Genomic DNA, 17,031 nt, shown 5'->3' on the forward strand with positions numbered 1-17,031 from the left:
GCATATTTATATCTTTTTTCACCCCTGCCTGCATCTATACAGCTGCGTATAGAATATAAAACTTATTCATGCTTAATGGTTAGTTCTTTGTGCTATTTTGTCGCCGCCAGTGTCCATTTATAAAAATCTTCGCAACACAACAAAAACACAATTTTCAATTAATAAAAAATGTTGCTTTGCAGAAACTCATTTTTCATGCGCTACAGAGAAAGGGAGAGTTTTTAAATTATTTACGCTCGCATATACACAATTAATCACGTGCATGTCCCGGCTATGCTTCGTTACGCTCCCCTTCCTACTTGCAATTATTGACAGATTTTTTTTTTATTTATTATTTTTGTCTTTTCTCTACTTTCGCTGCTCCTTTTGCCACTTTTTCTTCTTATTATTCCTTTTCTTATTTTTTCTCAATTATTCTATTTCTCCTTTCTGCATTTTTTTGTCCTCTTTGAGTAGCAATACTCACCCAGATCTGCAGCTTGACGCGTTTGTCATGTCGAAACACGGTTTTCACTTTGAAATCGATGCCGACCGTCGACACAAAAGCTGAGGTGAAACTGTCATCGGCATAGCGAAAGAGAAAACTTGTCTTGCCCACACTTGAGTTGCCGATTATAAGCAATTTGAACATATAGTCGAAATTTTGATCGGCCGCATCCTTCTGCCACTTGGGGTCCCCACCGCCAGCCATCTGCAAGTAGGATTTTAGAAAAGTTTAAAGATTTTTTTTATTTAAGAAATGAATTGCTAGTTAGAGTTGGAAAAGCATAGTTTTAGAAATAGATAGACATTTTGAAGAAAACCAGATCTAACAGGCTTTAAGTTTAACATGCTCTGAAGAGGTAAAATAATGATAGTGTATAAAAGCAGTGAAGTAAAGACTATAGTTTTTGTCACAATAAGTTTCACTCTAAATGGACTTTCACTTGCTCTCCAGTTTATTCGAGTACAAACACACTCTAATTTACTCTTCAATTGTTTTAATATTTTAGTGCCTTGCATACACATACATATGTGTGTCAAGGAAGAGCGTATCAATGCCGTATCACACACATATACACACAGCCACTTACACCAATATTGCTTCATTAAACATTCCTGCACGCATTTCTAAGTTGCCACAAGTATGCCTGTACTTGAGCGTTTACTTACTTGCTGACTCGCTTCCTTAAGTGTTAGTTAAGCACATAAGTAAATTGCATTTCTCATACCCTCAGCCGCTTGAAACCCGCAATGTGTAGGCCTACGCTTGCTTTTCTGTCGCCTCAATGTGTAAACCTGTTGCTTCACTTCATCGCCATATACATTTACATATATGTACATAAGTATATATGTGTGCATAGGCAAATGAATCATTTTGTAAAGATTTCTGGGGAACTGTGTCTCATTATTAACTAGAAATTTTATATATTTTTACAACTATTTATTTGTTGACGTTTGGTCTCAAGCCTTTCGCAATTTCAAACTAAAACATTCAAGACCACATACAACGATTCAGTTGAAACTTAGCAGTGATTTGTACTTGTAAAATATTATTTAGAAGCTCTGATGCGTTCTCAGTAACTTCAAAATGTTCTGACTTTGATTCCTGTTAAGTGACCACTGAGTGATCCGTCAGTACTAGGACTCTTTCACGCTACGAAATTTGCCTAAAAACGTTTCCGATCCGACATTTCTCCACCATACATGTTTATTAAGAACACTTTTTAGGCTCGAATAGGCTCTTAGGAATCTAATCAGAGTTAACTTCCGCTGCCTCAACCTCAATACTCTTCATAGGTACATTTCTTGTGGCATAAAAGGGTATACAAAGATATATACATATCTTACTTTTAATCAGTCAGTTAGACAGCTATACGACTTAGTAGTCCTATATGAACAATTTGAGATTCCAAGTGTAGCCAGGTCCTTCACTACTTCTCCCTTTGCTTCCCCCGGCGGGTACTGCATTGAATAGTGCTGGAGTATTTTTATCCATACGGACGATATGATCCCTCATCAGTTTTACGCCGTCTAATTTAGACTAGTGACAACCAAAAAAGCAACAGTTCTACGATAATCTCAACCTGAGCTATGTTACTGCACACTCTACTGATGTACTACATATACTACACATACAACGATCTTCACAAGTTTATATCTATATACATCCTACTTATATATCTTCAAGCATGCATTGCAAGTGGATTAAGTAGTCTCGTGCGCTCAATTCACCTAATGCTTTGGCTTAAGCGCATATGTTTGCAGTAACACTGGTTAACGGTTTGTAGAAGAAATGCTAGACTTAAAATTTCCTGTTTTCTGTCTGCAAGTGTGGCTTTGCGTACAAGTTTAGCTAACCGCGGCTAAGTGGGTTAGCGGGTAAAGCACGCAAGTATGATTTAAAAGTGAAAGGTGAAACTTGGCAAGGTATTAAGAGCAAGAACTAACTTAGAACTTAGAAAAATATTAAAAACATGACATTTCTTAGAGTTGGCTGATATAAATTGTAAAAGAAAAGTAGTGGATATTGATAGAATAAGTGCGCATTTGGTGAAGTTTAATGCAACAGACGATTCTTGAATGTAATTCGTGGTAGTATTTTTTTTATTAATTTTGAATCATCTGTGTGGGTTGGGTATCTGCCAAATAAATCCCACTTTAGAGACTGATTTATTATATTACTATAATAATTTCTACTCCAGATTCTAGCTTAATTTCATTTGGAATTAAATAATTTTTTCATTCGAGAAAGGCATTAAAAAAATCTAAAAAAAATTATTTATTCATCAAAACCGAAGAGCTATACTCAAAATCACTTGTGCGTCTGTATATCCACAAATTGATTATCATATGGTTATCATGTGAAGTTAAGGGTCAGTTTTTATATTTCAGTCATATACCTCACTCCATAATTTCCTGAGAAATAACATTTGAAGCCAAAAGGGCGATAGACGGTCATTTTGTTCAGATTATGTGGATATGAATGAGGTTCACTTAAAATAGTGAAAAGTCATTAAATAAGTACTATTTTCCTTGAAGCTTGATATACATATAAACTAGGAAGTCAAATAATCTAATGGGACTTATAAACCCATTATCGAGTAATAAAAAAGATGTGAATTTAACTTTATCTTTGTAAGAACAATAGAAAAGCACTGTAAATTTTGTGATGACAGCACGTAGATAGATAGATAATAATTGAGGCTATGCACTGCAAACTTTGGTATATTGGGCCCTCTCCTATATCACATATGATCATAAAGGTCAAGCACTCTGAACAATTCAAGAAGCTTGCTGGGTGCGATGAAGGTGATGTGATCTCTATCCACGTAGACGGAGCCAAGGACCCATGAAGATAGACTGGGGTATTGAGAAATGAACAACAACAAGAAAGTGGGTGAGGGAGCGAAATAGCAAAATTACCATCTGATCAAATATGAACCGGACTGAAAAAAATATATTTTGAGGTACTTTAATACCATACAAATCTTAAAATCTTTGTTATTGCCTTAAAAATAGGCTGTTGAGCCAAAACAAGTAAGCAGAATTTTGTTTTTTTTCGATTTCAGCTAAGTTTGAAGCGCTATTCGCTAGACCGTCATATGAAACACTCCACGTCTCGTCAACAGTAATGATGCCTTTGATTAATATAGGGTCCAAAGTGACATGAAAAAAGTATCCATTTTGCATCCTCAAAAGGACTCCGCAAAATATTCAGGTATTTTGGTACCAGTCGAACACTGAATTCTCATGATAACCGAAATATTAACCGAAATGTTAATCAAAATGTGTTGAGGTTTCCTACTGCTATTAAGGGGGTAGTAAGGTATTTTTTTTTAATTTTTTTATTATTTTAGATCCGAGCGTTATAAAAAATTGAAAAATCATTAAAAAAAACTCGAAAGCGTACGTGAGGAAACTTATCAACTAATCAAATCAATTTGGTTTTTTAATTTCAGATGATCCAGTCATGAGTTACATGTATGCGGTTCACGGCGAATAAATTTTTTTTTTTGGAATTTCTGCGAAGATTCTCTGTCACCGGCTCATTTTTTAATATTTTTTTATGAAACTTTCACAGAATATTCTTTAAATATCATATAATTAGGCTATAATTATGCAAATAAATAAATATTGATTGTGTCTTTAAAAAAAATTATTGAAAATATGCATTTTTTCGCTCGAATTAACCTTACTACCCTCTTAACAAGACGATTTTCAAACACTGTTTCTTTACTCCCATGAAGTAAGTTTTCGATGACTTCACGACCTTCACTAAGTACTCCAATATTTGTGTTCGAGAGAAATTGCAACATTTTCAACGATTCCGTGGCCCCGCTTTTAATCGAATCACAAAATTACAAAAAAAAAAAATTTTTAAAGCCGCTAGACGAACTTTTTCACATGTGTACATCAAACTTCACACGTACATAAAAAAGGTTGTAGCAATCCAGAAAAAAAATTTTATCGATTCTGCTTGCAAGTAGTTCAAATGGACCAGTCCGGCTCAAATTTGATCAGACCAATAAATAAGCGGATTACCCAAAACTCTTCATGCATTCCAATAACAAGCGATTGAAACAAATCGCTGCCTCAAAATTATGCCTAACATCTAATAACATATGCGAGTAGATGAGCTTCTCTAAGACGATTCATTTCAATTCAATTAAATTCAATTCCATTTACGCGCACAAATATTTATTATGAATATTTACGCCTACACTTCCAGAAGATGATTTCACGCGAGAAATGGAAGAGAAATAAATTAATTTCCGCACAGTCAACTAAGCTGAAACCCAATCCAAAGTTAAGCACGCACACACGCGCAAACAAAACAGGCACACAACACTTAAGCGATTTACGAGACCAACTGTGAGTGCTTACATTTTGTTTTACGCGATTTCTTGAGTGAGAGAGTGTGCCCGGGGGTGTGTGTGCAGCGCAGTGAGTCGGGAAATGCATTAGTCCATTGTTATGCGTACACAATGGAAATTTGTTGCTCATACGCCCCCGCGCCGCCGATGAATATCGTAGAACATTGCAAATGCGCATCAAGGCGCAGGCGAGAAAATAAAGCCAATCGAAGGAATGTTGAGCAAACACGAAGAACAAATAGTCAACATTGCACAGCAATGTACCGTTTTATTTATTTTTGTTTTTTGTTTTTTTTTTCTGTGCCTTTTTTCTTGTTCATTTCATGGAATAGCAAGTAATCGCTTGGCGTGTTCGGTACTTATGTAGATGTATGCATTATATGGCATTGCGTGGGTAACTATTTCTCTTCACTACTCGGTTTTTCTATTTTTCGATCGCTACTCCTACGAAGTTCGAATCGAAGCGAAGCGTGTAGGAAGCGCTTGACAAATTGCTGGCGGCAGAAAACTTTAACTTTTGTTTTTTGTTTTTTCTTTTTGTTCGAAAGTACACATCATACCTTGTGGTTGTGGCAGCACGAACAGCGTAACGAACGAAGGTCACAGCGCGAACAAATCGCATCGTTCATGTCGCCCTTGATTTGCTTACCAACATGGCATACAATGTTGCTCATACGCCATGACCAACACTTTTCGCATCACATGCTTGGCCTCCGCCGCCACAGCAACTGCTCAAGGATGTTTTCACATATGTGCGTGTGTGTGTGTACGTTTGACAATACATATACAAGTATTGTAGCGTTATGCATGACTGTGCGCCCGGCTGTCTGCGTTCTTCTGAGATATTCTCGCTTTTGTTTATGCCACAAATGCCAGCACCTTGAGGACATCTTCCGGGCACTTAATACGCCACAATTGTCTGTGCGGTTTTTCGGTATCGTGGGTGGCTGGCTCTAACTCTGGGTCACTGCCATTGTATGCGACCTTTGCCAGCGCATCATCAAGATTAATTGTGCGCTTTGAAGGCACTAAAAATTTCAACTTGATGCTTATATTATTTCCACCATGTCTTTGCATGCTTGTAGCTGGCCTGCATGATTGAGTTTTTACACCAATTACTTTACTGTTGGTGTGCTGGAGAGTCCTTGAAAGTGTCTGCTTACTTTTCATGCCTCACTTTCGTTCCCTTTTTAGCTCGATATCACAACATTTCCTCTACTCATCATTACTCTAAGTTTATCTTTGCGCATCTTTTTTTACACTTCAGCAGCTGATGTCATTCCAAGTCTCTTGATAATTTTTTTTTTTCATATTCTCTTCTTTTTACAAACACACATTCGTGCTTCGCTACTGACCACAGAAATGTGACTGCCTAGACCACCGCCCGTCGCTGTCTCTCCGGCATGTATCGAATTTCCTGCTTCTGCTTTTTGCTTTCTGCGCAGTTTAGATTAAATTGCTTTCTCTATATGTTTATGCATAAGGGTAGTACAATGTGTTCAGCATATAACATGTAAGTATCATGAAAGTCATATATCGAAATCATCAAATCGTAGACTAGACCGTGCCGATTGGGTATTTAAGTTATAGTTTATTATTGAAGATACAATTTACTGGATAGTGGTTTTTGTAATAGAGCAGGTTCAGCACCTAGCTAAAAATTTGGGTGTGAGTCTTGGCTATTTTTTGGAAATATGAACTTCAACACAAAGCAAGGAAACATCCTAACTTCCGCTACCCGCAAGTTTAAATAGACTTCACAGGTGCAAAGCTTATACCAAATAACGATATAAAATTTTTAAACTTGATTTGTTTCACTCAGTTTGTGTGGTAGCCATATCCGAAAGGAACAATTTATCCGCGAATTTATCAGTGATCTAGTTCTAGTTAATCACTGAATATAAAATGTATTAGATAGTGGATTTTGTAATCGAACAGGTTCAGAACCTGACTAACATTTGAAGTTCGAGTCTAAACTATTTTTTTGAAATACGAACTTCATATAAAACAAGAAAATATCCTATCTTTCACTACCCGGAAGCTTTAATACCCTTCACAGGCACATTTCTTATATCAAAAAAAGTATACAAAGTTTTGTCGTGTGCAAAATTTCAAGTCAATATCTTAAAAACTGGCAGACTGGTTCTCGTATATACAAGCACATAGGCGGACATGACTAAATCGATTCAACTCATCACTTTATATATATATTTTATAAGGTCTGAGGCGTTCTCTTCTTTATGGTACACTTAATATACACTACTCTTGGTATAAAAATGTAAATATGTATAACAGCGGATTCGAATAAGAAACAACTCTACTTGTATTACCTTTTCAATAATCAAATTTCGGAATATATCGACATACCTTACACAATTTCCCAGAAGTCTAAAGGGCTTTTCTGTTATCAGTTCTCAGAAAAATATTTATAAGCAATATATGACCAACAAAAATTGAGGTAATTTTGCATGACAGTTATGTTTTTCTCTTTTCTCTGCAGAGTTTAGCTACCAGCATTTTGCCTGATATCCAAAGCACTAACAAGAATTTCATAGGAAATTGCATAAAGAAGAGAAAATAGCGCTACCCAAGGGAGCATATATCAAATGCAGAAAGTATACCAAATGCTAAAAATAGTTGTTAAAATGGAATTGAGAAAAACTCTTAAACAGCAATCAAGAAATCATGCAATGTTTGATGTTGAAAACATAACATTGCCATGAAATGTGGTATTTATTTTTTTTTTTTTCAGAAGTAAACAATTTCTTAAACTTTTGACTTGACAAAATATATCTACTATGTTAAGTACTGAAGATGAGCCGAACACTTTTATTTTTAGAACGGAATTTTCCAGGTAATGGATTTTACAAATATTTATATTTTAGATTTCTTCTTTTCTGATATTTAACTACTTATGAATTTGACGTACTTAAAACCAACCTTTTTCCTTATACAAACATACTATACATTAAGATTCTAATTGAGAAACCAGTTCTTGCCTTTCTCACAGTCGACAAATCGATTAACGATTGGCTCAATTAGCGATCAGCTCTTATACTTGTTCGTGGTTTTAGTTTTGTATTTTTTTCAATAATTAAAATTTATCAGCTGATTGCTTTTTTTAACCGTGCACACAACCAAATTTTCAGCCTGGACAACAACCCGCGGAACTGCAATCTAGTTTCAACTCAATTTGATTTCGATGATAAATTAATGTAGTAAAATAAGATATAAATTAAAAACATCAACAATGTGCATGGTGTATGTCCGCTTAATAGGGCGTTCATTCAAGAAAGCCTTCCAGATTTTGTAATGGTTTGATGTAGAATGTATAATCTTCTGTAAAAGCGTTACACTTCTCCACTTCTATGAAAAATGATGTTAAAACCGGGTCAGAAGTGTAACACCAAGATGTTTTAGAAAGCGAATTGAGAAAAACTCTCCTCGATGGAGGGAATTTGATTTTTCTGCATGATTTTGGTTCAGCAGACAACATACAAACCACACAGCAGTGAATTAATAGCAATACTCTAGGTTTGATAGCTACAGAGTATTGGCCGTCTGGAAGTCCAGATTTGAACTCGTTGGCCTACAATTTAGGATCATAGCTGCCTGTCGAATACACCACAGGAGAGTCTCAAAAGTTTTGGGTTACAAAACCATCGAAAATACCAATAGAAAGTGCTGCGTGCAGTTATTGATCGATTACAGAATCGAATTGAGGGCTTGTGTGAAAGCGAAAGGTGATCATTTGGAATAATATTTGATACTCGTACATTTAATATATTCATTACTGAATCAAAATAACTTTGTTAAAAAATATATTACACTTGTAATATAACTTATGGCAGAACTCAGTATAGTTTAGATTTTCTGATTCCCAGTCCTACATATTAATGTTTATCTGTGGAAATTAAGTTAAATATCTTTAACTTAGCTCAACGCTGTAAAATCTCAAAGATATCTTAAAGTTTATTTTTCTTTTCAATATACCTTGGATTCAGAGACTCTATATCGAATAATTAATCTATAAATTTGACCCAATAGTAATATAAGGGCAAAAAAAATTGATTGTTGCCACTTTCCAAAGCTTGATGTAAACATAAATATCAATTTGAAGTGAACACTTGAAGAAAGAATAAATCTTCCATATCAGTGAAGAAAAAATCATTTCTTATCTCCAATGTTACATTTTCGGGTAAAAGCGCAGTCCAGCAAAAATCTACGCCAAAAATAGCCTTTCCTTCGAACACATACAAATACATGTCCATCTAGACACCACTCCTGCAACACTACAAGTTTTAATGAATTCTCAAAGTGCACCTTTCGCAATGGTGGTGATACACATCTGACAAAAGTAATGCGAAATATCACTTGAAATGCATTCATGCCACGACCCACTTCATCCGCCAAAATGTCATAGCCTGGATGCCCACTTGTTTCCGGTCATTATGCCACCTCTGCACCTCACGGCAGCGCAACCACCTCACATTTGTCGCCTTTGTTGTTGCTACTGTTTATTTGTTACTTCGTGGTGTGACGTTATTGCGCTGGCTTGCACGGCGGCAGCAAACACACACACACATACAAGGCGCAGCGTAGCATATACACAGGCGCAGGCAAGGCAGGTACCAAAAGTAAATGAAGCCAAATGCAAATTTACATTTGTGTATGTATGTGTGTTAGCGCTCTTGCTGCGTGCTCATGCATTCGGCTGATGTCATCAGCGTCGCTTGCAGCAAGCAGGGAAGCGTTAACTGGGTTGACTCTCGGCAAAGTGAAGCACACGCAAACACATACACAAATGCATGCATGTGTATACTTATATAAGACATTCGTACATTTGTGTGCAAGGAAGCGCTGCTTTGTTGTTTTTATCTTCATGGCACGTCTAGTGTAAGAAGACACATGTAGGCGTCTCGATTTTGCATATATGTGTATGTATGTGTGCGTTTGCGAAAACTTATTCTTTTAGTTCACTCGAAGCTACACACAACAGCAGCGCTGGTGGTAAGAACGCACCTTCGTTCATGCATTTATATATACATACATTGAAACATGACTGTATGTTTGTATGTAGCTGCTATCGCATGTGTATCAGCCAGCCTCTCAGCACGTGTGATCTTTTTGTTTACTGATTTTTTAACTTTCCAAGCACACTTGAGCTGTTTCAAATGTAATTAGATTTATTTGGCTGCTTCTAACGAGTTTGTGAATGGAATTTCGTTTTCAAGTTCGTGTAAAACTTTTAATCTCATCACAAGTATTTTGTTTAAAGAGAGTTTAAATATTTACAAAATGATTTTTAACGGTTTTTTCATTGAATTATTTGCTTGCAGGAAATGAGTTTGTAAAGAGTTAATGTCAATGTCATAATGGCAGTTTGTATGGCAGCTATACGTTGTAGTGCTCTGAACTGAACAATATTTTCGGAGTTTAAAGCATAGTTTTTGGCAATAATTCCTGCTAAATTTCGTGAAGATATATTGTCAAATAAAAAAGTTTTCCATACAAGAACATGATTCGGATCTGACTGTTTCCTTGGCAGCTATATGCTATAGTGGTCCGATTTGAGTAGAATATTCCCGGATTGTAGCGTTGGTTTAAATAATAGTATAGTCCAAAATCCGTGAAGATATAATATGAAATAAAAAAGTTTTCCATACAAGAACTTCATTTTGGTCGAACAGTTTGTTGGTAGCTACTATATATCATATGAATATGGCACGTATCAGTGGTCTTTTCCAACGATACCTCAAGAATTTACAAGCTGCAAAAACCTAAAATTTACCGTTATAATTACAAATTAAATAATCTTCTCATATAAACAACAAACATATTCCAGTAACAGTCTTCAGCACATCGATGGAAATTTATGTTGCTTATACGCACTGTCACACGCAATGCAAACAGGACCCAAGGCGTTTCGCTGTATATTGGAATATATGATATTAGGAATTATTGCTGCTTCCACACAGCTTTGAGCGAGAAAATATACGCACGAGCATAATAAGCATAAAATATCAAATAAAACGGGCATTTGCATGCAGCAGCTCAGTCATAACTACACAAAAGCGCACACGCATACAATTCTATGTAAGTCATTATAAACGCTGAAGACCAAACGCTGCTCGTATTTCTTTATTCACATTTCAGAATGCCTTGACAATGCGTAGTGGCTTTGGAAATATGAGCAGCTCATATTGCTTAAGTTCATAAGCTACCCCAACTAACTGACCCAATTCTCGTCTCTGCCACATGCAGTCTTACATACACTTATGTACTCCCATATATGCAAATAAAAGAGTACTTAGGCGGCTGCTAAGTAGAAGAAATTGCAACTATTTATTTGTTTGTGTGTGCAATAGCGCTTGGTTGAACTGGCAAGCAGTATTTGTGTGAATAGTAAACCCAATAGATGTCCTTGTTGGCTTTGAAAACCAGTAACTGTGGTTAGCAATCATCAACAGGCATGCACTATCTATGTACATCGGTTTATAATTTATTTATGTAGGTCATAAGGAAAACATATAAATTTTTTGTTATTTTATTGGTTATTTGGGAGTCAGATTTTATATTCTTGGGGACATTTTTTTAAAGAAAGAAAAAATTCTTACTTCATATATCAAACTGTTGACTGTTAACCTTTTTTTTTGGAATACTAAAAGAATAAAAGATATTTACTATAAGTTCATTATTGGTCTCTCCCGAAGATATTCAAAAATATGGGTTCATATTATTTTGACACAGTCGAGTTTGGAACCTACATATAACTTATACGATGTAGCTAAGTACTTAACCCATTTCAACCACTACAGGTTTGGAAATATGCAATTAGGAGAAATTAAACAGAAATATGTAGAAGTAAGTATTAAAATTGTAAATTATTTATGACAAATCTTCGTAATTTAAATTTTGAAATTAAGCCAGAAGATACTTCGTAATACTTTCTCAGAAATCACTACAAAACCTACAGTTTACGTTATTTCCAATTTTGTAACAGCCGGCTTTCACACTTATAATCAATAAGACATAGTCATTGGTGTAATTAAAAATAAGCCATTAAAAATGACAGCTTATATTATTATTCATTTTGACACAGCCAGGTTTCAAACCTTCAGCTCAAATGACTTAGCTAAGTACACAACCCATTTCACTGCTAAAAATTGTAGTATACGCAAATTGGTTATCGAAATAAAAAAATAAAAATTTATATCAGCTAGTTGACGCAGCTATACTGGGTCCTTAGGCCAAGATCCTGCCTCAGTCTGAAGAAGAAGTTGCTAATTAATAAGACAATACTTAGACCGATGTGGACGTATGGTATTCAAATCTGGGAGTGTAGCGAATTTAAATTTAAAAGTTATTCAAACTTTTCAAAATAAAGTTCTACCATAGTGGGGGGCTCCTTTCTATGTGAGAAGCGATGTCCTCCACCGGGATCTAAAGTTTTTTACTGTAAGCGAAATAATCGAAAAATTTAGCTGACGTTACCTCCTCCATTGGGAGCATCATGAGAATATATTTGCGATTAAACTGCTGAACAAAAGCTTACAACGTAGAATATTGAAAAGAGACCACTCGCTAGACCTTCTCTTTTGATTAAATTATATTCATATTTTTTAATTAATTTAATTAAATTTCATTTCATTTATATTTTAACATCCATAATTGATCCTAATTGTATTTTCATGAAATCTGATTATTGCTTTTTATAATTAAAGAGTTTCTACATAAAAGTAGTGAATTTTCCAAAAAAAAAATTTAGTCAAAATATATTTAAAATCCTCAAAAACGAAGAAAATGTCAGTTGATATTAGTAAACAACATAGCCGAGTTTCAAACCTTTAACTCAAAAGACGTAGCCAAGTTCGTGACCTTCGACACAGAGAGGACGTTTCATCTATGCTAAGAGTTTAGTAATTATCTGCTTCCTTCTTCAAACTGCATTCTAAGAGGGCAATCGATTTTTGAAACAAAAATATTTTACAATAACCAGTAGAACTTTTCCCATAAAAATATTCCTTTGCTCAAAACAAAATAAAACCCGCGTTGTTAAATTTTCGTACCTCCACAACCACTCCCTTCAAGTATAAAACTAGAAATTCCAATTAGTGGCGTACGACAGCCGTCAAAAGCAAACAATCAGCATAATAAAACAAAAATGATTTGCTCAACGAACATACGTGACTGGACTCAAAGGATCATAGATAAAAACTAATACACACAGACACTTGATACACACACATATACCCACAAACAGTAAAGTATATATTTGCATACGAACTTTTTGTGCTGTTTACAAATGCGTTTATTTTTGTGACTGACCTCATGCATTGTGATTTATACAAACAAGATAAGCGATGACAAATTATCCCCAAAAACAACATCATTGAAATTGACACACACACACACACCCACACACTAATATTAAAAACTGTCATGCTGGCATCAAGTAGAGCTAGAAGAATGAAAGGACAGCGAGCGGAGATCACACAAGAGTGTGGTTTTAAATTTCCATTTATGTAATTTTGTGTGTGAAAGAAAACGGTAAATGTGGCGATTAATCAATTTCAGTTGTTGTTAGTTTATATTGACCCTCTCTGCTCTGTGGTTTTTACTTTTTTAACAATTTTTTCTTATGTCCACTCAGCTGTCATAAGGGATACTCAGTCATGTGCATGTGCTGGGTCAGTGTAGGGTTTGAGTAAAGTCTATGAAAAGGTTACACGCTACTGACCAACAACAATAAAGTCCCAGACAGCGCTACACCAACAACGTGTTTGTGGTCTTTGGGTGAGATTGTCGCCGGTTTGCTTGTATTATTTTTTTTTTTTGTTGTTGGTATGAACAATTATTAGATGCTTATCAAATTCGCAGAAAATATCGATTGCCTAATTTCAGCTACTGTCTACTACTACGCTGCTCTGAGAGTAGATATTTTTATTATGACCGGTCATCAAATTTGTTCCTTTTTATTTATATTTTCGGCGGGACAAATATACTTATATGTATATATGACAAATGTCTGTACAAAAGCACTAATGCTTCACTGACGATGCTCCACAGAACAATGGTATTCAGAGTGTAGATTGCGTTAATATTTTCTATTTTGATAAAGTTTCTAATAGCAACAACTTTTTTAGACAAAAAAAGAAAGGTCTTTCAACCCGTCTCCAATTAAAAATCAAAAAAGAGCATTATTTTCAAAGAAATCGCTCATTTTTGCATTAAATTTGGGAGTATACGTAGTTAGACTTATCCAATGGAGGCGGAATAGGCGTAATTTCTTTAGCTTTAAGGTAGTTTTATAACGCTACTGTCATGAAAGGCTCTCTCTTTCGTCCTTTTTGGCACAAAACTGGAATAGTTAAATTTCACACACTTCTCTTATGGCGAATTCCCTAGCAAAATAATTTTCCATACACAGAAAAAGGTAGTAATCACTTGTCATCAACGAGTCATCGAAAATTGAACTCAAGAGATGAACCATCTGAGACGTAGGCGCGGCCAACATTTGAAAGAGATAATCTTCAAAAAATAAATGCCAAAGAATGTTCTTTCGAATGATAATAAACATTCCCCATTAAATTCGAAGTTTCTGTGTTTTTTCTTCAAAAAAGTAGAGAATCTCGAAATAGATCAACCTTTATAGAGTGGGTTCACTAACTAACATTCTGGATCTTCTGAAGATGTAACTGTTAGAGTTAAAATCGATGCGTGTAGCTTCAGATTGACTTTGTGGCGCACAGCATCAAAAGCCGGAGTGCGGAACATTAATCCGCTAAACCTAACCTACTCCCAACTCCAGACTCTCCCACGGAACCACCTGATTAAGTATTACTTCGTGGGAGTGATAAGACATTTAAGTCTCTACTATGGCACAGACTGACGGACGCCTACTCTGATCTATATGTCTTAGTTTCGTCATGATTGAGGCTGCCGCTTCGCTGACAGCTCTCCAGTTCTCAGTGGACTGACACATGAGTGTCGTCAAATTTTCCACCGTAAAACTACCACCGAGTGTAGTTTTAAGTTTTTCCCTTGCACTTATAAAGCGCGGGCAATAAAAGAAAACATGCTGGAATCTGTATAGATAGCTTCTAAAGCATCCATGTCCACTTAATATTTGGGTTAGGTGGAAATCCAGGTCCCCATGTCGTCTGTCGATCCAGGAATGGACATCCGGTATGAGTCTGTAGGTCCACCGTCCTTTGAGTGAGGTTTGCCACCGCTGCTGCCATATAGTTAGGCTTTTCACTCTCTTTCTTCTTTTGGCTCCTGTAGTTGGCTCTGATAATTTATACACTCGCTCGTATTCGTCACCCTGGATGTCAATGGGCATCATACTGGCTATTACTTCAGCAGCATCGCTAGAAATTGTTCGGAAAGCACTGATAACTCTTAGTGCCGACAGCCTGTGCACTGTGTTTATTTGTCTGGCATATGCTTTAATGCCTAGCGCCTGGATCCATATTGGAGCCGCATATAATACAACCGATCTCATTACCTTTGCGAGTAAAAAACGCCGGCTGGAACGCACGCAGCCTTTATTTGCCATCATTCTTGATAAGGCATTCAGGATTTTGTTCGCTTTACCTGCAGTATATTCTAGGTGGTCCTTAAATTTGAGCCTTGAGTCTACTATTACTCCCTTGCGGTACTCCACTCGAGATAGAGTAGCTCCTGGTGCCTTCATCTGTATCGAATAACAGTCGCCTGTTTTCGAAATAACTTATGACAATTTTCATCAGATATTGAGGAGCGCTTATGTCATAAAAAGCTTTGATTATGTTTGCCCACTTTGCTGAGTTAAAGGCATTCTTCACATCCAGGGTGACCAGCGCACAATATTTTTTTGTTCCGCCTTTCCATCGCTTGCCACTTACTGCGCATTTCGCGGTGTCAACCACATTGTTTAGTGCATCAATGGTAGACTTCTTTTTCATAAAGCCGTATTGCCTTTCTGATAATCCGCCGGCTCTCTGGATTGCTATTTCCAAGCGGTTTCTAACTATGCTTTCATATACTTTACCAATAGTGTCAAGCATGCACAGAGGTCGATAAGAAGATGGTTCCTCCGGAGGCTTTTTTGGTTTAGGGAGTAGAACCAATCGTTGGACTTTCCATGGGTCGGGAAATGTTCCTTCTTTTAAGCACGCATTGTACATTTTTACGAATAAGTTAGGTTTCAGAATCATGGCTTCCTTTAGGGCTCTGTTTGGAATGCTATCTAATCCAGGCGCTTTGCTGCTTTTAATTTTTCCGGCTATGGCCAATATTTCTTCTTCACTAACTAGCAGAGGTGACTCTATGACTTCGGTTCGAGGCTTAGCATAAGGAATACTGTCGTGTTTTGGAAACAACGTTTTGACGACATTTCTCATGAAGGATGCACTTCTGGGTTGTTGTGCCTTGTTTTTGAATTTTGACATACATATTCTATATGCTGTTCCCCAGGGGTCTTCGTTTGCTTCCTCACAGAGCTTTTCAAAACACTTCTTTTTACTGCGACCAATGGCCGACTTCAGAAGCTTCTTTTGACTTTTAAATATATTCCTAAGACTGCTTTCATTTTCTTCACTCTGATTACGTTGTAGGCGGCGTCTAGCTGAGTTGCAGAGTTTTCTGAGCCCAGCTATTTCTTCATTCCACCAATACACTGGTCTTCGGTTGGTATAGTGTGCTGTCCTGCGCATGGTTGCGTCGCAGGCTGTGGACAGTTTTTTTCGCACTGCGGATACCAAGTGCGTGGCGTCTTCGCCTTGTATATTTTCTGAACTCCAGACCATCTCAAAAAGTTCGACATCAAAGTCTTCTTGTTTCCAAGTTCGTTTTTGGCATATGCTCTTGCTGCGGCGTTCCGTCCCACCGGCATATGAGACTTCGGCAATAATAGCCATGTGGTCACTATTTGTAAATATGTCCGACACCGCCCACTTAATGTGCCTACTAAGGGCGTCGTTGGCGAACATGAGATCGATTATGGAGCCTTTGTTTCCTTTTTGAAATGTATTTTGCGTTCCGCTATTCAGGATCGTAAGATTCGTTTGACCGAGGAATTCGAGTAGTAGACGCCCACGGTGGTTTGTGCGCCTACTACCCCAAGCGGTCGACCACGCATTGAAGTCGCCTGCGATTACAATTGGTGATTTGCCTCTGGTTTCTAGAACAA

At 36.6% G+C, this 17,031-nt stretch overlaps 1 protein-coding gene across 4 annotated transcripts in view; it reads right to left on the minus strand.

The window, feature by feature from the left end:
- The window catches only part of LOC105229712 (ras-related protein Rab-3), a 31,869-nt gene that overhangs the window by 6,637 nt on the left and 8,201 nt on the right, over positions 1-17,031 (minus strand). For all 4 annotated transcript variants that reach the window (XM_049451954.1, XM_049451953.1, XM_049451952.1 and 1 more), the window contains one exon: positions 467-691. In XM_049451954.1, the coding sequence (XP_049307911.1) occupies positions 467-691 (225 nt within the window). The remainder of the gene's footprint in view (positions 1-466; positions 692-17,031) is intronic.

Source organism: Bactrocera dorsalis, chromosome 3, assembly GCF_023373825.1.
Source record: "Bactrocera dorsalis isolate Fly_Bdor chromosome 3, ASM2337382v1, whole genome shotgun sequence".
In the NCBI taxonomy this organism is placed as follows: domain Eukaryota; kingdom Metazoa; phylum Arthropoda; class Insecta; order Diptera; family Tephritidae; genus Bactrocera; species Bactrocera dorsalis.